Consider the following 25,168-nt stretch of genomic DNA (forward strand, 5'->3'; position numbering starts at 1 on the left):
CATGAAAGTAAAGGGAGCTTTATTTCCTTCCAAAATGTATTCCCTAACAGAGACACTAAAACCAAGCTGCCTGGGGGAAATCGGCATTGCAAATGCATGAAAGTAAGGGGAGCTTTAGTTCCTACCAAAATGTATTCCCTAACAGAGACATCAAAACCAAGCTGCTTGGGGGAAATTGGCATTGCAAATATATGCAAGTTGGGGGCATTTTTGTATTGCAAGTAAGGTGACTGATACGTTAGTTCTAACAAATATAATTTAAATTTGGAACTTAAATGTTGGTTGCTTCGTGAAACTTCATATCAATGATCGATCGTGTATTGTGAAAAATTTAGCACAAGTGTAAGTGTAAAATTGTATATGGTAGCAGTTGTGTCAAAAATGACTTGATGTATGAAACGATTTATTTCAATTTTGCTAGATAAAAACCATGGTGTGTTCCCGCTCGAGAACAGGTCGTTTGGTTTAAGCTGTCTGTTTTCTTGTGTTCATTTTCACCCAAGGACAGTTTATACGGCGAGTAAAATTGGAAAAGTGAAGAAATATTTAAAAAAATGATTTCCCACATGCTCTACATATAGTGTTAGGTGTTGTTAGTCCAATTAAAATTCGCATTCGGTTGGATAAACACTCAGAAAGTACAAATTATAAAAGAAAATTACTATTTCCATTTCAAATATTTTTTCTCTATATTAAAGTAACATGTTTTTACCGATGAGAAAAATTGATGATTGTGTTCGGTATTGGTAATTATCATATATTACATTGGTTAGTTTTTCTTTTCTTTATTTCATCCATACATATCACAGGAGGCATTTCGTCTAGGATCACAGAGGGCGGTTTTCATCATATCTCGTTCCATTTCAGTATCTTTTATCTGATACGCACCATCCACCGACTGTTTACCATCCTGTCATCATCACTCGGTAAACACTGGTGGAGTGAACAAACAATACCCAACAACCAAACAAAACGGCCCTTTTCAGGGCCACCAAATCACTATCAAAGAGTTTAACGATGTAATTCTTCAAACATATCCAAAAGCAACAGATAGCTCAACGGAATCCGACGTCAACTATGCGGTCGTGTCTCGGACACAACCCTCCATCTCTTTTGAGATTGCACAAAAAAAAGCCCAAACGATGTCAACGGAGATCGAACCAAGGCCGACTAGAATGTGAGGCTATTTTACACGACCACGCTAACAACATAGCTACTGGTGCTGTTGCGTAAATGCGTGATAATACTACACCTCATTAAAAAAAGGAGAAGGGTCTGAGCCTAGGGGCACGGACGAAAGTTTGACGTAGGACTATAATTGTTCGGAACACTTGGTTATTTTAAATGTAATCTTTTTCATTGTTCAGGAATCTGTAAGTTTAACTCTTTTGAAACCTCAAATAGTAGCCCAGAAACGGGGCGTTTGGTGTATGTACTCATAACCTTGAAACGGTTTGTAACGAACAAAGAAAGACCATAAGCTTCTGGCAGGAAGTTCAACTGTCTAACTGAAAATGATTAATGAATATCAGTGGGACAAATTTGTGAATATGTGAATCAGTAAACAAAAAACAAAATATATATATATATATATATATATATATATATATATATATATATATATATATATATATATATATATATATATATATCGTCATTGATTACATTGAATATGATATTTATGGGGAACGAAAAAACAATTTGAAAATTCTCACGATTTCGTGATATTTTGAGGTAAAATACACATGAAATCATGAAATTGCTTTATTTTTAATGGATAGCTATGATATTGTGATTTCTCTCCATTGTCTTATTCTTATTATTAGTCTTATTCTAAGGCATCGGGAGTAGTAACTTTATCGGTGAAATAATGTTCGTTTGCAGACTCAATCACAATCAAGTCGTATTGGTTTTACTGCTCAATGTATCATAGAAGGAATTGAGACATTGAGATTTATGAATATGTGTGATGAAGAATATTGATATTTCATTTTGTTTCATTTTTGTGATGCGATGTAATGCCGATCTCAATAAGTCTTCGCATCAACTCTCACGGAACTGGGGGGAACAGTACGACGACAATCGTTCACTGTTGATATATGATCTTTGTAACAGCTTCAATATGACACTTTTGAACACTGGGGAAACAACACGTGTACCTAAACCTCCTGCTAACCCAAGTGCTCTTGACCTCTCGCTTTGCTCGAATTCACTATCGTTAGATTGCAAGTGGAATGTAATCCAGGACCCCAACGGTAGTGATCACTTGCCAATCAAAATTTCCATCACCATTGGGTCGAATTCTTCTGAATCTATAAACATGGCATATGACCTCACAAGACACATTGACTGGAAAAAATATGTGGACGCGATTACTCTAGCCATCAATTCCAGAGATGGTTTACCTCCATTGGAGGAGTATAACTTCCTTTCTCGTTTGATCTATGACAGCGCGGCTCGCGCTCAAACGAAACCCATCCCAGGTCCACTATTCGTCGAAGGCCTCCCAATCCATGGTAGGATAGCCAATGTTCCAAGATTTATCAGGATAAATCGAACACATTCAAAGCTTTTCGGAAACGTGGAACCATTGAAAATTTTCAATCGTATTTGGACCTTGAAAATCAATTTAAAAACTTGATCAAAGGGAAAAAACGTGCTTATTGGCGAAATTTCGTGGGAGGTTTGTCACGAGAAACGTCAATGAAAAAATTATGGAAAGTGGCTCGAAACATGAGAAATCGCTCTTCAACAAATGAAAGCGAAGAATATTCACATCGATGGATTTTTAATTTTGCACGGAAGGTTTGTCCTGATTCCGCTCCTGTGCAAAAAATTGTTCGAGATATACCACAAGATAGGTGCGATCTTGATTCCGAGTTTTCGATGGTAGAATTCTCTCTTACTCTCCTTTCATGTAATAATTCTGCTCCGGGATCGGATAGAATTAAGTTCAACTTGCTGAAAAACCTCCCTGATGTGGCGAAACATCGCTTGTTGAATTTATTCAATCGGTTTCTGGAGCATAATATTGTTCCAGATGATTGGAGACAAATACGAGTTATAGCTATTCAAAAACCCGGAAAACCCGCGTCCGACTTCAATTCGTACCGCCCAATAGCAATGCTGTCTTGTATACGGAAATTGTTGGAGAAAATGATCTTGTTTCGCCTTGATCGATGGGTTGAAACGAATGGCGTACTCTCAGATACACAATATGGGTTCCGCAGGGGCAAGGGGACGAATGATTGTCTTGCGTTGCTTTCTTCAGAAATTCAAATGGCTTACGCCGGAAAAAAACAAATGGCTTCAGTATTCTTGGACATAAAGGGGGCCTTTGATTCTGTTTCAATAGAGGTTTTGACAGACAAATTACACTCTCGGGGTCTGCCGCCTCTATTGATTGGGATGTATGCCCTCAACGCATACCATGAGCCTCGAGGTTTTGGCAGGCGTACTCCCACTAAAAGATCGCTTCAATTTATTATCTCTTCGGTTCCTCATCCGGTGTAAGGTTATGAACCCATTGGTGATCGGAAATTTTGAGCAGCTGATCGAGCTAAATTCTCACTCTGGATTCATGAGCCCATATCATGAATTCATCTCCATGCAGGTTGATCCTTCTTCGTATATTCCCAACCGTGTTTGTTTTCCTGACTACATCAATTCCTCTGTACATTTTGATCTGTCCATGAAGCAAGATATCCATGAATATTCAGATTATCAACGATCGAGGATCGCTCCAACGATCTTCGATGCAAAGTATGGGGGTATCAATTGTGATAATATGTACTTTACTGATGGGTCCACTATAAACGAGTTCACAGGATTTGGAGTGTTCAACAAAATTTTCAGCACCTCCCATAGTCTTCAGTTTCCTTGCTCAGTGTATATTGCTGAATTGGCAGCGATACACTGGGCGCTGGACAGCGTCGCCTCACGACCTGTTGAACACTATTACATTGTACCGGATAGTCTTAGCTCCGTCGAAGCTATCCGTTCAGTGAGGCCGGAAAAGCACTCGCCGTACTTCCTTGAGAGAATGCGAGAAATTTTGAGTGCTTTATCCAGACGCTGTTATGTCATTACCTTTGTGTGGGTCCCTTCTCATTGCTCAATTCCGGGTAATGAGAGGACTGACTCATTAGCAAAGGTAGGTTCGATTGGAGGCGATATTTATCAGCGTCAAATCGCCTTCAATGAATTTTACTCTTTAGTCCGTAAAAATACCATCGCTAACTGGCAACGCAAATGGAACGAAGATGAATTGGGCCGGTGGCTTCACTCGATTATCCCTAAGGTTAGCCTCAAACCATGGTTCAAAAGTCTGGACTTGAGTCGGGACTTTATTCGCACCTTCTCCCGACTCATGTCCAATCACTGTTCGTTAGACGCGCTACTCTTTCGTTTCAATCTGGCCGGCAGCAATATCTGCGTTTGTGGCCGAGGTTACCACGACATCGAACACGTTGTTTGGTCGTGTGAGGTGTATCTTGTTGCCAGATCGAATTTAGAGAACTCCCTTCGGGCTAGAGGAAGGCAGCCCAAGGTGCCGGTGAGAGATGTGTTGGCTCGGTTAGACCTTGATTACATGTCCCAAATATATGTTTTCCTTAAATCTATCGATGTTCGTGTGTGCTTATCCTTATATCCTTATACCCTCCATGTCTTCCTTTGTGAGTAATTGGTCCGCTTGCTATAAACAGGAGAATGAAATGTAAATTCACAACAGATGTACGAATAGATTTAAGAATTGATTGTGTGTGATTATCAACATTGTAATAATTCCCTTATACCCCATCCTTTTCCTGAGAAAAATATGTCACCCTTCTAATCTCGAGACCACCGCGAGTAATCGGTTTCCCACATTACTAACCATAGATTTAAGGAAATTGTTCATATATATAGTTTTAAAAATATATTTAAGATTTCAGCTCCATTAAACTTATGTAACTGAGCCTGTAAAAATAAACGAATTTATAAAAAAAAAAATAAGTCTTCGCATGATAATCGCTGCCTCCTTCTAATTAATGAACGATCACTATATGGGTGACACTTTCTTCTTTGCTTTGATGAAATTTTGCATGAAGTTTGAGTGATGCATGAAATCTTGTATCTGATTATTTTAACATCTTGCTAATTTGTTAGATAGAACGAATTATTGCACGCAATTTTGAGTTACATACAACATTCATGGGAACGAAATTGGAAGAAAGAATGCATAAAACATGATTTACCTTTGCATCCGCTCGCAAAACATACCTCTTTTATTTGTTAAATTGCTCACTTGTTTTATTATTTCCGCTGTTGATGTCTCAGACGAAAGAAAATGCTGGATAAATTTGCCATCTAATGGTATATACTATAACATATATTGTAAGAACGATTCTGCGAAATATGCATTGGAAAACTCTTAATAAACGTTACATTTTTAGAAATAGAAATCAAAGACGTAGTCCTACGTCAAAATGAAGTTGGAAAGTGTTTTCTAAGAGTAAAAAGGAGAGCATAAAGGAGATCTATTTCCATATCGGTCTGGGCCGTGTATTTCGCAAACCGTATGAATAGCTATCATATGCTTTCATTTCAATGAAATTCAATGTTTCCTGTTTCGCTAGCTCATATTGGCTCATATTGGCTCTAGCATATATATTATACAAATGATATACACGTATTGGGAAAGTAGCGCATTTTCTGTTATTTTTAGGCTCATTTAATGTAATAAATCGGGATGACAAAACATGTGTTAAAAAATAATTTTGGGTGTAAGTTCAAATCCCTTCCCAGAAAACATTACTAGTTATAACATAGTTACGAATACGTGCTTCAAACACTCCAAACGCTGATGGATCGGTCAGTCAAATACAGCTCTAATTTATGGCCATATCTTTGGAATTAACGTAGCACAACAAAAGCAGTATTGAAAAGACATCTGCTCAGATGGTAATCCATCATGGGCTACCGCGTTTAGCGGGATAAAAATTATCCCATCCGATTTTATAATCCATTCAATTGCATTTTATTTAAATCCTGTCTCTTTTGGAAATAACAAAAGAAATGATTATTCACTGTCGAACAAAATCTGCAAAATTTTGCTAACCACACTCTAACAAGTGCCTCGAACCGTGACAAAAATGATGATTAATGACAAATCCGACAGTCCGTCGGGCATTTGCACCGTGAGACATGGAGACATTAGTACGGTTTAAATGATTTGAGTCGAAAGTCACGAATCGGTTTACTGTTTGCTCAGGCGCGTACATGGGGAGGGGACGCGTTCATTACAATTGCCTCGCCAATCAATCAATAGACCTGCGGAAACCTGTCTGCAGTTCCCACGTGACTGACGCATCGCGCTGCCCGATGATTCGTGATTCCGCTCTAATCTCCGACAGTCATCACATCTCATTGTTACGGTCTGTCTAAGTCCACTTGCTACACCATGATGCCACACACGCCATTTGGGGGCAAACCCATAATCCCGGTCGAGACGTGATGAATGGTGGAACACGCGAACGAAATAGAAGCATGGAACCCAAATGGACTACAGTGGCTGTCACGTTTGTGGTCACGTCTGTGGAATAGAATGGTCTCGAAAACTGTACTGTGAGAAATTCAGTTTCGTTGCTAAGATTACTACCTCAGTATTTTTGATGTGAAGTAACAAATACATAAGGCACTGTAGAATAGTGGTGAAAAAAAGCTTCACTGATTATAAAACCCGATAAATGCCACCAAAGAGCACAAATAAAACACAAACATACACAAACCCGCTTCCCACCGGAGTCACACTTGGCGAACGAGACGCGGCGTGTGACCAGCGACGACCGAAAGCGTCGGTGAACCGATCAGATAATGATCAAATTAGAGGCAACAGACCGTGTCCCCGCGAATTGGCATTGCCGCGGTTTGTGATTATCACTTTGCGTTGTGTGGTGTCGGACAGTGTTTCGCTGGCGGCGTCGAGACCGCGATCCACGCATCCACTGGGGGCTCGAGATGAGTGGTTTCCGCTCCATGAAGGTGGACGGTGTTGGGTTGTTTTTAGTGCTGCTGCTATCCCACGATTTAGCAGTGTCACTTTACGGTTCGATAGGAATTCGCCAAAAGCGCGCACGTGTGTTGCGATTAATCGTTCTGATGACTCGGCTAGTTTCTGGCTGTAATCCTGATGTACGAAAATTACTCTCTGCAGAAAAAACCCGCGCTGAGTACTAGTAGTATAATTGAACACATGATACACAACACTGATGGGCAGTGGGATTATGGTGGACCGGATACGATTTAATATGACTTCATGTAGCTTGACTATCCCTGACCGACTGACTGTTCAATGATTGTCTAGCCAAGCGTTGCTGGAGGTAATACTGGTCACATATTATCTAACACGGGGTGCAATCATTTTTATATTTTCTCTAAGAATATCTATACGACCTTTTTTTTGCACGAGTTCCGATTTTAAAACCAAGGCGTTCTCCTAAACCAAAAACAATATGTTCAGTTTGATTTGGTAGATTTTTGAAACTTTTTACCTAAACGAAACTAGCCAGAAACCTTACTTGCCCCTGGGGCTTCATGAGAAGGTATTCTGGTGTAGAGTCAAGATTTTTGAACGTTTCTCCGAGCTCTGAACATATAAAACAAATAATACTTTCAGTCCATTCTTTCATTTTTTTGACGTAGAATAACGTCTTTCATTAAGGTTGCCAAATCAGAAAATAGGTCACGTTTTTATGAAATAAAGTTAACGTTAATAACTATTTTTGCCGTGAACGGATTCTGGCGATGTAAATCCAAAGGAATCCGAAATTCCCTATCGTTTGTTTGATATGCTATACATTAGAATCCCATAGTCTGTATATGGTTTAAATTGATGAAAATTGGAAGCATTCCCATTTCCTCATACATTTGTTCTGTCCATTTGAGTGCTTTCCCGAACAGAGCTGTCAATAACGAGCAACTTATCGACGAGCTACGAAGGGGAAACCGTAAGATGTGCCGTGAACAAAGAATAAGAAGGAGAAGGAAAGGGAATATTTGCCTAGAATATAAACAGTTGATTTCGCTGAGGCAAACTTTCATTCTTCGTGAGGAAATCGACTGAACAACATTGCTAGTCGAGCTGGACGGCGAGGGATCGAATGCCTTTCTCAAGGCAATAGGGGTGGAGCAATAATATGATGGATAAAATATAGTTTTCCAAGGGCCTTTTTGAAGGTTAGAGACGAATGAACTGAAGAAGTTTAAAGTCTCTCTAATTCAACAAGCAAGGAAAGAAGGCAAACTTTCAGTCTCGTCCTGTATTCAAAGCAATGAATATCGCTTGTTCTTCCTTGTTTTGCGTCATCACGGGCCTGATTCTCGAATACACTTCACGGTGGAAACGAAATAAACGGCACGCCATTGAACTACGTTTTACGAGTTAGTGAAGTGTCGAAGATAATAATAAGTTTTCAGGCAGAATGAGCACTTCTCGAATAAAAAATCATCAATGAAAATTAACTTCTTCGTATCAAACTGGTATTCAATGTGAGTGGAAAACTTTGTATAATAATCTCATACCAAAATTTCATCTGAAGATAATTTGATATTATAATGATAAGTTTAGTGGGAAACTAATCTCGTTTCCAGATGTCGACACCGTACCGTTGTAATCGCGGATACGTTTCATTCTGTTTCCACTGTGAAGTGTATTCGTAGTGTATTCGAGAATCAGGCCCCACATGTCTTCGTTTCGGATTGAGCTGTTAACGCGACCAAATTACTCACTCGTTGATGTCTCTGGCATTGCAATCATTGCATTAAACTGACGCCATTGCATTAAAGGTGGGACCAGAATGCCGTGCTATGCGTCGCGTTGCGACAATTGTGAATTGACACTCCATTTTAAATATGTGTGTTTCCATTAAGTCGAACACAATAATGCGTTGCGTCATTAGCATCATTGTACTAAACGCTAACATTTGTTCTAAACTGCTTGCGCCGAATTTGCGATGACAGTGCCATGGTGTCGACGTCTGGTGGCAACTTCAAATTAGGGCCATAATTTGGGTCCCAAACTCGTTAGTGTAATCTCTATCAGATTAGAAGACACGAAGCCGGTTTTAAAGTTCTAAAATTTGAATGAAAATTTTCACATCATGTTATTTGATTACTTGAAACTCGTGTTTCTGACTTTCATTCAACCATATGGCTGAACAATTCCAACATTGTTGCAAATTTTTTTCATCATAATATGAAGTTGTCTTCATTAACGATTTTCGTATGAGGCTTTTTCACCACCTGCAAACAAAAATTTTCTTCATTTAAATAGAATACTAGTTTGATATGGAAAAGCTAATTTTAATTCATAATGCTAATTTTAAAAACGTGTTCATTCCGACTGAAAAACCGGCGACTAAACTAGAAAACGAAGCTCAATGCCGCCAGCGCGGGTATGTCAATGAATTGTTTTTGAAAACTGATCCTCGGACACAATAAGAACAAGATTTTCATACGAATTTTATTTTGTTTTTGTACATGAAAAGTGGTGACGCGAATGCTAGATTGTGACTGCAAATCAACAGACTGCGTCGGGCGAATGTTTTAGTACAAAACGCAAGCAATGACAGCTGATGAGAAGCAACGCACAACGCGGCATTCTGTTTCCACCTTAAGATTCTGAGCTACACAATTGTGTGGGGAATCATCAGGCTAGGCTATCGTCAGCTCACCAAGAAAATAAATGTTCTGGAATTTTGTCAGTGATTTAGTCTCGCATGGCAGTAGGAAAACTTTCTCCACAAAGAATGACAGCTAAGCTAATTTAGACTGGCAATATTAACAGAGAGGGCTTCTGTTGAGAAGAGAGCAAAACAGAGATAAGTGTGTGTATATTTAATTACTTCAAGCCATCGATATATGGATATTTGTGTGCGTACGTGCGTGCTTCATAACCCGTACGTAAAAATAGTGCATCTTCGCTACGCTGAAATTCCATTTGTAATGATAAATTTAAACAATGAGGGGATATAGCGGGAGGGAATTATTTATGCTAGGGTATTAGTAATGAATCTCTGCTGAGGCAAATATTCAGCCTTTTTTCAAGCAGTTAACATTGTTTGTTTTCTATCATCACAAAGGTTTCGTTGGTGCCTTTGACATTGCATCAATGCAATGAACTGATGCTGTGGTGAGGTAGGTGTTAAGGTTGTGCCCGAAAAAAAGTTAATAAAAAAGACGGGTGGGTAATGTCGGGGACATAACCGGAGTGACGTAGGACTATACAAAGGGGACAGCTTTTGCTAAATATATATTTTAAATATATTGTTTTATTTTCTTCTCCTACGTGAATACCTACCTATCTACCTGAAAAATGGATTAGTTTACTGTTTACTCTTTATGAATATGTTGATGGTTCTGAAAAGAACCTTTGGTGTTGTGTTTTTGTTATCACTCGATATTCCCATCTTGTTCGGTTAAACCTTCCTGTTTAGCTATTGCGTTTGCCACTCGCCACAGCTTTCACAGTTGGAAAATTTCTTCCCATCCAGCTTGTGACATGTTGTTCAGTAAATTACATTTAATGCGACGTGCCGGAGAAACACTTTGCCACTCACTGAAACTAATTGTTGCCTTGATGAGCGCCGAACCGAAGCTGCTCTGTTCTTGATGCGGGTTTTCTGATTGTCGTGAGCAGCTTTGCAAGCCAACTAGAGCACTCCGACGGCCGAAACTCTATAATCGCTGTTAAGTATACTGGTGCTCCGGCACCAATCCGTTCGGCCTAGTTACCCTTGCGGAGCAATCAGTGAATGCGACCAACAGGGAACTGGAGACCTGCACGGTTCGAGTGAGACTTTGCCTTTCCCTTAACTTGTCCTCCTTTGTTACGTCCACGATGCCGATGCCGTACAACCACACGGGTTTACGGTTTGAAAGAAAATAAGATATTTTTTTGGGGTCCGCGTGTTTTATACTCTAGCGGTACACACTCACAGGATAGAGACAAATCGGCAGACTCAGCCAGAGGGGCGAGTCCAACTAGACGAACGAATGAGCGTTAAAAGGGAGCGATGGCAAAAAAATACATTCATTACGATTTGTTCGCTCGTTGGATTCACATGAAGGCTAAAAAGGGTCCTTTTCAGGATCACAAAATTATCTTCAATCTAAAGAGTTTATTGTTTTGCTATCACTCGATATTCCCATCTTGTTCGGCTAAACCTTCCTGTTTAGCGATTTGTTACCACTTGCCACAGCTTTCACAGTTGGAAAATTTCTTCCCATCCAGCTTTGTGACATGTTGTACAGTAAATTACATTCAATGCGACGTGCCGAAGCGCCACTCAGTGTTGCATTGGAGGCGATTTTAACCTGTAATTGAACATTTGCGATGACAGTGGTACAGTGTCGACTTTCAATGTGGGGTCATAATTTGGATCTCTATGTTTACAAAAATGTCCAACTAAATAAGTCGCATTACATGTCCGTCCAATTAGCTAAATGTCGAACTAATTGTAAATTACTGTACCTTCAATCTGGAAACAATTCAAGAATTGATGAAAATTGAATAACCAGGAAAGTCCCCAACTATCAATAAGCTCAGAACAACTGCCAAATTCACATACTCATCAGATCCTGGCAAACAAATGATGAAAAAATCAATTTGTGTTTTATTATTATTTTGGATAATGTTTTAGAAAGCATTGAACTGTATTTCCTAAACTCTTTTTTGGAAGGTTTAATGGCCCTGAAAAGCGCCTTGTTTTATGGAATGGTTCCAATTTAGAAAACTTAGTACTCGTGGTTTTGAAAAAAAACCACTTCGAACGCCCTCGATGCCGCCTTGTTCTGGATTTGCCACCAAAGCAGATTGTGTAAAGAACAAACTTTTTTCTTCTGCTACCTGATGCCGTTTTGCGATTGCGTTTGCCACTCGCCACTCGCTGCAACTGCCTGTTGTCTTGATGTCCACCGAACCGAATGTGTTCTGTTCCGAATGCGGGTTTTCTTATCGTCGCGAGCAGCTTTGCCAGCTAACTCGATCACTTCGGCGGCCGAAACTATATAACGCCGGCTAGGTGGACTGGTGCACTGGTACTAACGCGCTCGGCCTAGCTACCCTTGCGGGGAACTCCAGATCAACACGGTTCGAGCGGGATTTTGCCTTTCCCTTCACTTTTCCTCCTTTACCATGTCCAGACATAGCTGCTTGGATTGGTTTGTTGATGTGTTGTGATGCGAACCGATGTGGTGTACGGTTTGAATGAGAATGATCGTTACGGAAGGAAGGAAGGTATTGTATTATAGAGACTTTAAACTTTTGCAGTTCATTCGTCTCTAGCCTTGAGAAAGGCCCTTTAAAAACTCTACTCTATTCTACTCCAGCGCTACCACCTCCGCCCTCTTGCTTTGAGAAAGGCACTCGATCCCTCGCCGTCCAGCCCGTCCAGCAACGATGTTGTCCAGTCGGTGTCCACACAAAGAATGATCGTTACGGCAGCGGAGCGGGGATTTTTAAGCTGACTGGCTAGCTCGAGAATTACGCATGTGTGAGACTGCGACCAATGTTTCGTTCATTTTTTTCTTTTTCCTTTCCAATCGTGCTTCATTCTATTTTGCTGCTGCTCTGGTTGCCCGTTTTGGTCGGTACGATTTGAGGAGCACAAAATGGACCAATCAAAAATGGGCACATAGTGCATTTTGACAATGCTTGATATTTCACAATTATTCAATTATTTATCTCAAGAAAAATGAATGTTATTCGTTATGATAGATGCGTAGATATATTTCCTATCAATTGATGCAAAAACCTTTGCGATCTATTGAGAAATGCTCGAGTTATAAGCGTTCCAAATCTTGAATTATTTCCTACTTGTTCAGTGCCTAGATCTCCATTTCACCCCCTATATCTTCCGGTTAGACGTAGTCCTACGTCAATAAGTTATAATAAGTCATTAATTTATTTGGGTCACCATGAAAGTAAATGTCGTCCTGGAATTTTGTATGTGATTTGGTTTCGCTCGCCAGTAGCAAAACTTTTCTTCACTAAGGATGACAGCTGCGCTTATCTCGAGCATGCATTGTTCTGCGAGCAAAAGAAAGAATCATGAAACAATTATCGTCAAATGATTCTACAATAAGAAAAACATTTCAGGGCGAGCAAACTGGCAGAATGGTTATTGCAAAATTGTCGTAGCATTATAATATAATATCCGCAGTTATAAACAAGCGACTTGAATTAAACTACAGAGTTCTACGTCAACAACGCGGTCGTGTCTTGAACACAACCTCCTATAATTTTTAATTAATCGTTAGTTTAATTAAATGGAAAGAATTTGTTCATGATTAAATGAGTGACAAACGTGTAAAGTGAGAGCCGTAACTATTGCCGGAAATTTGATTTGCCATGATTTGTTTTTCAAGATATAAATTCACTAAATGCACGAACTGACTGCCATGGACGGAAAATGGAAGCGTCTCAACGCGCTCCATGGCATTGTTTGTTTTTGGTCGTTCGTAAGATTGATCCCGCACTTCCTGAAGCCAGCTTAATGCATACAGTTTTCCTGTAATTTATAATTTCTAAAAATATTGTCAACCGTAGATTGACGCAATATCTATACGGCAAAAATCTGTCAGATCTTCGACAACACGCGTTTCGCCCAGGATGTGGTACAACTACATACATGGCTACGCTAAATCAAGCATTGGACGAGGCGAGGAAGTAAAACCTTCATGTTGAAATGGCAACTCTAGACATCTCTAAAGCCTACAATCGAGCTTGGACACATGCTGGCGACATGCTTTTATCAAAGGTCCTTTCAAGTTATGATCGGTAATCACAAATCCGTTGTCCTTCAAGGCTCCGTCTTCGCCGTGACCCATATCCTGATCAAGATGAGCATCTTCCGAAGGGAATCTGGATGTTCGTCTATGCGGATGATGTAGTATTGATGGTTGCGATGACTACCGTAAATGCCTTTAGACGAAAACTCTCTCAAGCCGTATCGTGGGCAGCACGGGGGGCCTCCTCCGCCGGTTTCCAACTATTGGTAACCAAGAGCGAGTACACACACATGGCAAGCCGGCATGTGAACGCCAACAGAGATACCAGACTCAACGCCGGGAACGCGATCATTAATTCCAGACTTACCTACGGGTTGAAGCTTACTGTTATCGATACCCATACCCTACTGGACAAACAAGCACCCAGGGTCCAGGGTCCGCTGTTGTGGAACAAAATGCTGGGACCTTCCAAGAATGCGAACTAACTACTCATTCAAGAATAGTTTTAGAGCAGGTTCCAACCCGACATCCATTCAAAAGGTAGTTATTGAATTGATTAGAAACCGCTACGCAAATCACACCGTTCGATACATGGACGGCTCATTGGCACTAGGGAAGGGAGGTATAAGTGTCTCGAGACCTGACTACCTCTAACCACCTCCCGGACCCGTGCAAAGTTTTCTCGGCAGAAGCAGCACCAGCCCATATCGCAGCATTCTCATGTATCATGGCGGCAAAGAATTCAGAACTCAGTGTACAGTATGTCGCGTACACCAGACAGTCGAACACGTTTTCTGTTACTGTCCTCAATACGAGGGCCCTAATTCGACATACGACATCCCATGAAGTATCAGAGATCGTGACCGGATCGTGCCGCAGTAAACAACTGCAACAGAAACAACAGCTTAGAAAAAGTGCAGTAGACTAGAGATATTGTGACGCGAGAAAAACATCATGTGTCACATGCCTCAGCCATGCAGTCTAAGCCGCCAAGAAGACCCGATCCGAGTCCACCGCCGATCCGCCTTCGGAAGCGGCGGTGTATTGCACACAAACCTGTGTTCCACTGATTGCCCGGTTAGTTTGAAACATAGGATTCGTATCCTTTAGCAATGTTGAAATACAACACCGCGCCACCATATTTCTAGGCTTCTACACTTTTTCTATGTGCAGCGATTTATTCCGGGAGCCTCAAAGATACCCTGGGAAACGAACTAATCATCACCAAAGCGGTACTTGTCTTCTCTAAAGACACTGGTCTGTTTGGTCGAGTATAATGGTTTCAAATACTCGTCCAATCTTCAATAACACGAAGACTCAGCTACAGAAAACGGACACGATATATATATTATTCAAATTTAAATTTGTTCAAATTTGTTTACGCAGATAAATTTTCCCGTAAGTTGATGATTTGGTAAGAGATCCGTAGTTGTGGAGATGGATATTAACTTAGTGCTTTGAAATTACTGTAACAAGTTTTCATTAGTTTTATCAAGGTGTCGGTTTTACCCGCACTCCCATTTATTTCATCTGAAAACACCACTTTTTGAATTCAATCGAAATTCGAACTCTACTTGTTGCCGCGAGTCCCAGAATTGCTGGGCACCCTGACGACTACTAGAAACTGTATGTCCTGCCAAAGAGTAGATCGATTTGGTTGACAGGAAAGTTGAAGGTAGAAGATATCAGGAATTAAAGAAGGAGCAAAAGGTGGTCAAAAGTAAACATAAACAAAAAAAATCATAAAGAGAAGAGAAGAGGATTGTGCACTATTGTGAGCTTTGAAATTAAAAATAATATACTGATAGTCGAAGTTAGGAAATTTAATCTATATTGGATTGAAAGGTTTGGAATAATTGGAATACTAAATTTATATTGTCAAAGTAAGATTCAAAACGTACTTATATTTATACAAACTAACCTGAAATGAAATTTATATAGGTACAACTAATTCGCCACAGTTATAGCAATTTGCAAACTCCAACTGAATATTTTGTATCAATTGTAAGTAGAATTCAAAAGAAACGAAACCATGCTGAACAAGTATTTTCGATTACAGCGCAGATTGTAATTTCTTGTGTTACCGTGAAAAGAGAAGATAAAATTGCAGCCTACACTGAATTGTAAGATGGTAGATATGGTAGATATAGATTATATGTAACTAATTAAATAAATATTTTAGCTTTAGCAATCGCTTAAAGAAAGTGTTCGCTTTTTCGTACGAACAAACTAAAGAATTCACGGTACGATGGCTAACACCAACGCCGGAACATCCGCCCTCGACAATACCTGTCCTGTTCGAGAAGGCAATTGCCAGGCCTGCAAACGTCCTGATAGTGTCGATGACATGGTCGAATGCGAACAGTGTAAATATTGGTACCACTTCAGCTGCGTGGGTGTAACACAATCTGTTGAACGTCGACATTGGGTGTGTAACAATTGTTTACCAGTGAGCGTCAGCAGTCGCTCCTCCAGATCGTCTGTCCGTAAAGCACTGGAGCAGCAACGATTGCTGGAAGAACAGCAGATTCGTCGCAAGCGGTTTGAGCAAGAAAAAAGAGAAGAAACGACTCGAACAGGAGCAAAAGCAAATCTTAGAAGAGGAAAAAATGGAGAGAACGTTTGTTCAGGAAAAGTTCGATTTGCTGGAGACACAGGAAGCTGACGAAGGTAGGAGTGTAAGGAGCAACAGAAGCCGATGCCAGAATAGCCACGAGAAAGTTAGGCAGTGGATGAAAGATGACGGATCGAAGGGGCCAAAAGCCAGTACACCAAATGATGCGGCAGGAAAGGCACCAAATCCGGAAACTTTACTACAAGGCGAGAGTAGCAACGAAACTCCATCAGCGATAAATCCCAGTACGATACCTCCACAGTCAGACGCACTGAGCAATCCAATGAATTTTCGACCTCCAGTATCAAAATTACCTTCCGACAATAAAAATATACCGTCTTCAGAACTCCCTTCTTGCATTCCACCCACCGAACATACGGTGAATCCTACGTTACTAGTCAACGCTTTATCGGATGATATTAGTATTGATATTCCACCATTGCCATTCGAGTATGCTCCTTCAGAAGGTGTCGTCGATAATGCTCCTCAACCTCGCTATGATGTCCAAGTTTCCACCCCAATTAATGTCCTAGGACAAAATTCCCTACCAACGGGGCATTTAACACAACCAATGGTGCATGAAAACCGAGCTCCAGTGCAAGTTCCTCCGCCAAGGCACACGCAATCCGCGGGTCCTCCAATATACCCTGTAACGAGCAGAGCAAATGAAATGACTTACGTTGATTCTGGACCTTCGTCGATGCAAATTGCAGCCCGTCGTGTAATGTCACGCGATCTTCCAGATTTTAACGGGAACCCAGAAGACTGGCCTGTATTTATCAGTCAGTATAACATCACCACGGAATGTTGTAACTTTAGTAATGCCGAGAACCTCATCCGGCTACAACGATGTTTGAAAGGTCACGCTCGAGAATCGGTACGCAGTCGGCTACTCTTGCCTGCATCCGTGCCACGAGTGATAGAAACACTTCGGATGCTTTATGGGCGACCTGGATTGCTTATAGACGCTCTGTTGAATAGAGTACGCTCTACGCCAGCGCCGAAGATGGACCACCTAGAAACGTTAATAGAATTCGGGTTGGAACTGCAGGGACTCTGTGACCATCTTCAAGCGGCATCGGAAACCGCACATCTCAACAATCCCTCGCTGCTACAAGAACTTGAAGACAAGCTGCCATCTCAGCTGAAGCTCCAGTGGGCAATGCACAAACAAACTGTGCCCAATGTTACACTGCAGACGTTCGCCACTTACATGTCGCATATGGTTTCTGCAGCGAGTCAAGTTACTAAGTACGTGGGGTGCTCCAATTTACGTCGGCCGATCAGGAATAAAGAAAAGCCGAAAGAGAAAGGGCAACTCTATACACACAGCGCGAATGACGAGGAACAGTTTGAAACGAGTGACGGTGCGAACTCTGAAACTACAGTACGGAATTGTTTAATCTGCTGTAAACCAGGACATCGAGTGAAGGAGTGCAAGCAGTTTTCAGATATGAGCGTAGAGAATCGTTGGCGTAGTGTACACAGTTTTAAATTGTGTCGAACCTGTCTCAACCAACACGGGAGAAATCGTTGCAGATTTTCAACAAAGTGTGGAATCGACGGGTGCGAATTCAAGCACCACCCACTGCTGCATACTAAAGTGGAAAATACGCAAAAGCCCACAACAACAGCTGAAAATCATTCACATCGAGAACAAAAATCCAAAATGCTTTTCCGAATTATTCCTGTAACCTTGCAAGGAAAGAACGGATGTGTTAACACATACGCCTTTTTAGACGACGGTTCCTCTTTAACCTTGGTGGAAAAATCAATTGCAGAACAATTAGGAGAGTCCGGTCCATCAGGAGCGTTATACCTTAACTGGACAAGTAATGTAACCCGTTGCGAAGCTGACTCCCAAGAAATAACATTCAAAATCTCGGGAGCAGCCGGTGGAAAATTCTTCCGAGTTCAGTCAGCCAGAACAGTGTCCGAGCTGAAACTTCCGGTACAATCATTAAAACCGCAACAGTTGTCACTACAATATCCACATTTAAAAGGTCTGCCGATTGCTGGTTACGATGACGCTATACCCCGAGTGCTCATCGGGTTGGACCAGTTGAACTTGTCAATGCCACTAAAATGCAGAGAGGGGAGGAAAGGAGAACCAATAGCTACGAAAACTCGCCTCGGATGGTGCATCTACGGAGGATCAGGTGAAGCGAAGTCTGTTGGAGTGAGCTGTCACATTGTTCAAGTCAGCCCTGAAAAACTTCTTCAAGAGATGGTGAAACGATATTTCGAGCAGGAAGATGCTGGAATTAAATCAGTAATCAACCTGGCGTCAGCGGAGGATACTCGAGCAAAGAAGATTTTAGCTGATACAACAGTGCGGCTGGGAGACAAGTTCGAGACTGGACTCCTTTGGAGATACGACCAGTTTGAATTCCCAGAAAGTTATCACATGGCCCTTCGACGCTTGGAATGTCTGGAGCGAAGAATGAACCGAGAACCTCTTTTGAAAGAGAATATTCATCAGCAGATTCAAGACTACCAGGCGAAGGGATATGCTCATCGCGTTTCAGAGGAAGAACTTTCGGGTGTCGATCCACGAAGAATATGGCATTTGCCGCTCGGAGTCGTTACCAATCCCAAGAAGCCTGGTAAGATCAGATTGATTTGGGATGCGGCGGCCAAAGTGGATGGGGTTTCTCTCAACACTGTATTGCTGAAGGGGCCCGATTTGCTGTCGTCTTTACCAGGAGTGCTATTTAAATTCCGAGAAAAACCTGTGGCAGTGAGTGGTGACATTCGCGAAATGTTTCACCAGATTCTCATACGGTGTGAGGATCGTTATGCATTGTGCTTCCTTTGGCGAGAAGATCCGAGTCAGAATCCCGAAACGTTCATCATGGACGTTGCTATTTTCGGTGCCAGCTGTTCTCCATGTATTGCGCAGTTCGTCAAGAATGCTAATGCCGAGGAATTTGCTGTACAATATCCCAAGGCATCAGAGGCCATAGTCAGGAATCACTATGTGGATGATTTCTTGGATAGTTTCGACACCGTAGAAGAGGCACAGCGAGTAGCGGCTGAGGTGAAGTTGATCCATGCGAAGGGTGGATTCGAAATACGCGGTTGGTGTTCTAACTCAGCGGACGTACTTAGCCATCTGGGAGAAACATTTGTGCAAAAAACAAAAGATCTGAATCTGGACAAAATTGACGGAGCAGAAAGAGTTCTAGGGATGTTGTGGTTGGCAAGCGAGGATGTTTTAGGATTTTCAACGCAAATGCGGGCGGATATTGCCGCCATCATCAATGAGGGTCGAAGGCCAACAAAACGCCAAGTCCTACGATGTGTCATGTCCTTGTTCGACCCTCTTGGACTATTGGCTATATATACGGTGCATGGTAAGATCCTGATCCAATCCATATGGCGCTCTGGAATTGATTGGGATGAGAAAATTAAGGATGAGGAGTTCAATCGTTGGACGAAGTGGATAGCTATATTGGGTCAGGTTGACCACGTTCATATTCCACGCTGTTACGTTGGGCAAGAATCCTCCACATCATTAGTTTCTGTGCAGCTACACATTCTGGTGGACGCGAGCGAAGACGCTTATTGCGCCGCTGCATACTTTCGTTTTATTCTTGTAGACGGAACCGTCATCTGCAATCTAGTTTCGGCGAAGACGAAAGTTGCACCCCTCAAACCGCTATCTATACCGCGTCTGGAACTGCAAGCAGCCGTGCTTGGTGCTAGGTTGGCTTCGTTCGTCAGTGAGAATCATACATACTGTATCGAGAAAAGGGTTTTCTGGTCTGATTCCAGTACGGTTCTTGCCTGGATACGGTCAGACGCTCGCAGATACCGCCAATTTGTATCATGTCGCATTGGAGAAATTCTCTCGTTAACAGAATCTAGGGAATGGAGATGGGTTCCCTCCAAAATTAACACTGCTGACGAAGCCACCAAGTGGGGCCACGGTCCATGCTTATCGCCAAAAGGGAATTGGTTCCAGGGTCCGAGTTTTCTTTATCGTCCCGAACTTCAATGGCCGGTCCAAAGCAAGCAACAGAACACTTCTACGGAAGAGGAACTTCGATCCTGTTTTATGCATGACGTTACTGCATTTGAATCAACAGTGAAATTCGATCGATTCTCCCGATGGGTACGCCTCCTTAGAGCGATCGCCTACACGCAGCGATTCATCAGCAACGCACGTTTGACTAAACAGCACCGAGACCTGACTCCATTAAATTCAGTAGAGATCGGGAAAGCAGAAAGCATTCTCTGGCGACTCTGCCAGGAAGAGTCGTATCCAGATGAAATCTCTCAGTTAAAGAATGGGAGAAGCGAAGTAGATAAATCCTCGGCGATCTACAAGTTGTCTCCGTACATCGATGAATATGGAATTCTAAGGCAGAACGGGAGGATTGGCGCAGCATCCAACGTCGAATTTAACGTGAAATTTCCGATAATACTGCCCAAGTCCCATCGTTTAACTGCTCTCCTTCTGGACCATTATCATCGGATACTTCATCATGCGAATTATGAAACAGTTGTGAACGAGGTAAGACAAAAGTTTTATATCCCTAATCTCAGGGCTGTTGTACGCAGGGCGAGAAGATCGTGTCAGTGGTGTAAGATTTACAAGTCACAACCTTCTACACCTAAAATGGCTCCTTTGCCGGCTGCTAGACTAGCTTCATTCGAACGGCCCTTTTCGTATGTTGGCGTGGATTTCTTTGGTCCAGTGATGGTGAAGATCGGGCGAAGCAACGTGAAGCGTTGGGTGGCACTATTCACGTGCCTCACTATAAGAGCTGTTCATCTTGAAGTAGCATTTAACTTAAATACGCAGAGCTGCATTATGTGTTTTCGTCGATTCGTCGACCGTCGTGGAGCGCCTTTGGAGGTTTACACTGATAACGGTACCAACTTCCAAGGCGCCGAGAAGGTACTCAGACAGCAAGTAAATAGCGGCCTAGCAGAGACGTTTACTAACGCCAATACCCGTTGGTTCTTTAATCCTCCCTAAGCACCCCATATGGGCGGAGTATGGGAGAGGATGGTTAGGTCCATCAAAACCGCGATCATTAGTATTTATACGGGGAAGAAGCTCGATGATGAGGGATTCTCGACATTGTTAGCCGAAGCGGAGAGCATCGTCAACTCCAGACCATTAACCTACCTTCCGTTGGAGACGGAAGCACAGGAGGCTTTAACGCCCAACCACTTCCTTCTCGGTAGTTCGAATGGGGTCAACTGCGAGTACCATCAATCAACGAGAAGCTATCCTAAACAGCTGGAACCAGATTCGTCATCAATTAGATCTGTTCTGGCACCGGTGGCTTAAGGAGTATCTTCCCACTATAAGTCGCCGCACAAAGTGGTTTACCGATACTAGACCAGTGGAAATAGGACAGTTGGTGCTAATTGCAGATGAAGGCAAAAGAAACAGTTGGATACGCGGACGTGTAATCGAGACTCGGACAGCCCCAGATGGTCGAGTGAGACAAGCTACTATTCAAACGACAACAGGGTTGCTGAGTAGACCAGTTTCTAAGCTGGCCATTTTGGACGTGGAGTGTTCAGGTAAAACAGCGTCAGACACGCCGTCTTACGGGGGCCGGGATGTTGCCGCGAGTCCCAGAATTGCTGGGCACCCTGACGACTACTAGAAACTGTATGTCCTGCCAAAGAGTAGATCGATTTGGTTGACAGGAAAGTTGAAGGTAGAAGATATCAGGAATTAAAGAAGGAGCAAAAGGTGGTCAAAAGTAAACATAAACAAAAAAAATCATAAAGAGAAGAGAAGAGGATTGTGCACTATTGTGAGCTTTGAAATTAAAAATAATATACTGATAGTCGAAGTTAGGTAATTTAATCTATATTGGATTGAAAGGTTTGGAATAATTGGAATACTAAATTTATATTGTCAAAGTAAGATTCAAAACGTACTTATATTTATACAAACTAACCTGAAATGAAATTTATATAGGTACAACTAATTCGCCACAGTTATAGCAATTTGCAAACTCCAACTGAATATTTTGTATCAATTGTAAGTAGAATTCAAAAGAAACGAAACCATGCTGAACAAGTATTTTCGATTACAGCGCAGATTGTAATTTCTTGTGTTACCGTGAAAAGAGAAGATAAAATTGCAGCCTACACTGAATTGTAAGATGGTAGATATGGTAGATATAGATTATATGTAACTAATTAAATAAATATTTTAGCTTTAGCAATCGCTTAAAGAAAGTGTTCGCTTTTTCGTACGAACACTACTCATAAAATTATCAACAGATTCTGTAGAATGATTCATGAAGAGTTCAAGAGAGGTTCGGTAATAATTTGAAATCAAAGAAACATGGGAGGCCTTGTAAATATGTGGAAAACCTTTGGGTGTCGGTTATATCCTGATTTCCCCTACGAATTTCTTTTATGAACAATCTCGTTTGAATGCTTTGTCACTAGAAATATGGATGTTCACGTGTTGGTTAATTAAAATAAAAAAGATTTACCTCAAATCGATGTTAAGTATTTTGATAGTATTAAGGGGGTATTCTAGTGGAGAGACACGAATGTCGGACGTTTTTTCGAGCTCCGAAACAGTAAAACAAAGAATATTTACATCATAACATTATTTGTTCATCTATTTTTTAACAATACAACAAAAATTGAATGAAAATAAAATATTCATAAGTAGAATAGTTACAAGCTGATGAAGTGAGGGAGTTCAAAAAAAGTTGTGACATGGCGTACACGATTCCAGCCCTTCTGGTTATCTGAAACGAAAAAATCAAGCAGATTCTGAATCAGTAAACATGCTGCTATCGTATGAATCTCGGATAAGTCAACACCATGTTTTTTGACAAAATGGCGGCCGGTTGAAAAAAACACATTTTTGTTCAAGTTTCCCGATATTTTTAAAAATAGTAAAGTTGAGTAAATATGATTTTTTATAGATTCATGCGATATAGAGAGGCACACAGATTGTACAGGCAAACCTTTTTTTGTGCGGGGGATAGGGACCACACAAAAAAGTCGCATAAAAAAAATCGTGCAAAACATCACCAGCAGCTTTAAAAGATCGTGTTCGATAAACATTTTGAAAAAAACTTTTTTTGTGCGGTAGATAGGGATCGCATAAAACAAGTTTCCCCTAATAGAATAACTCAAATCCACGCCATTCACTGTTCAATTTCCTCTTGTTTCCCTGTTTTGCGATGGGACACTTTACCTTTTCGGTTACGCGTGGCTGTTTTTTGTTTTTAGTTGCATGTCGAAACGTGTTGCTGCTAGAAATCATGTCATGCAAAAACTTAGAAAAACTTAGAGCATTTGATGAGAGGAGAGGAATGATTCCAGAAGTGGATAATTGAGACGCAAATATGCTTTTTTCGCACTGAAATGCATATAAACCATCGAAAAAAACTAATAGATAACTTCGACAAATATGCTTCTTTTCATACACCGCACAAAAAAAAAATCGCACAAAAAAAATCTCACAAAAAAAATTCGCGCAAAAAAAACGTACAAAAACAGGTTTTACTGTATTCACATAAATTCGACATAAATCGACGCATTTGAAGTTAATTGTTATGGCCTTACTAGATAAGATACCGCATCACTAGAATGGCAATAACCCGGTAAATAATGGGATTTTCGAAGTCTTATCTAGGGTATATTCTTGAAAGTCTTGACTAAAGAAATATGAAAAAAAAAATTCAAATTTCTAGGCTAGAGTACCCCTTTAAGAGCGACTCATAATTATTTTCTGTTTTTGTATGCTTGGCATACAAAGCATAACGCCAGCGAATTTCCCAACATGTGAAGGGCTGTCCACATACCAAGTTGAAAAATACAAATACAGGGTTTTCCATTTCGGGCTTCCGAAAGTATACAGCCCTGCGCTGACAACCGTTTGACATAGCTGTCAACCAAAGCGTCATATCGTTAGTTGAATGTCTGCCATTTTACAAAATGGATCGTTTTAGCATCGCACAACGTGTTAATTTTGTTAAATTATACTATAAAAATGATGAAAACCGGCATGTTTTTCGAGCATTACGGACGGATTTTGGTCGTCATGGATGGCCTACAGAGCACACAATCGCTAATGTAGTGCGTAAATTCGAACAAACTGGATCAGTAGCGGATATTGTGAAACCTGTGCATCATCGTAATGTGCGTTCGGCCGAAAATATTGCTGCTGTTGCTGCCAGTGTGGAGGATGACCCGAATGTTTCGATTCCACGGCGTGCTCAGCAATTGGGCTTGTCAAACACATCATTGTGGCGAATTTGGCATTTGGACTTGCACCTACATCCATATAAAGTCCAACTGGTACAAAAATTAGAGCGTGGTGACCATGGAATGCGTCGGGCAAACGTCGATTGGGTGAACGAACAACAGCAGCAAAATGCTGAATAACTGATAACTGAAACGGGTCTGACGTGCGAAAAAAATAGAAGTGAAGGAGTTGGCAAGTTCAAGAAGCTCCCTTCGGCGGAAGTCATAATCTTGGACTGTCGCCAACTCGGTAAAGTCTCCCAAGAAAAGGAAATAACAAAATTCACGCCGTCCGACTCGTTTAGAGTAACTTTTGCTGGTTCCGCTCTCCCGGACTACGTTATGGTGGACAAATTGAGGCTACCGGTGCGACTCTTCGTGCCAAAGCCCATGACTTGCCAAAAATGCAAGTCAGTCGGCCACACTTCAGCTTATTGTGGCAACAAGGAGCGCAGTGCAACTTGCGGAGAGCAACATGTGGGCGAATCTTGCAGTGCGACTGAGCATAAGTGTCCATATTGTGGGGGGACTCCACAT

At 41.4% G+C, this 25,168-nt stretch overlaps 1 protein-coding gene across 1 annotated transcript; it reads left to right on the forward strand.

Moving 5' to 3' along the window:
• The first annotated feature begins 16,018 nt into the window (after positions 1-16,018).
• LOC129766872 (uncharacterized) lies at positions 16,019-21,371 on the forward strand. The gene is made up of 3 exons (XM_055767474.1): positions 16,019-16,136; positions 16,234-20,903; positions 21,195-21,371. Exons 1-3 carry the CDS (start codon positions 16,019-16,021, stop codon positions 21,369-21,371), a joined length of 4,965 nt encoding a protein of 1,654 aa, XP_055623449.1.
• The last annotated feature ends 3,797 nt before the right edge of the window (positions 21,372-25,168 follow it).

Source organism: Toxorhynchites rutilus, chromosome 2 (genome assembly GCF_029784135.1).
Source record: "Toxorhynchites rutilus septentrionalis strain SRP chromosome 2, ASM2978413v1, whole genome shotgun sequence".
Taxonomy (NCBI): domain Eukaryota; kingdom Metazoa; phylum Arthropoda; class Insecta; order Diptera; family Culicidae; genus Toxorhynchites; species Toxorhynchites rutilus.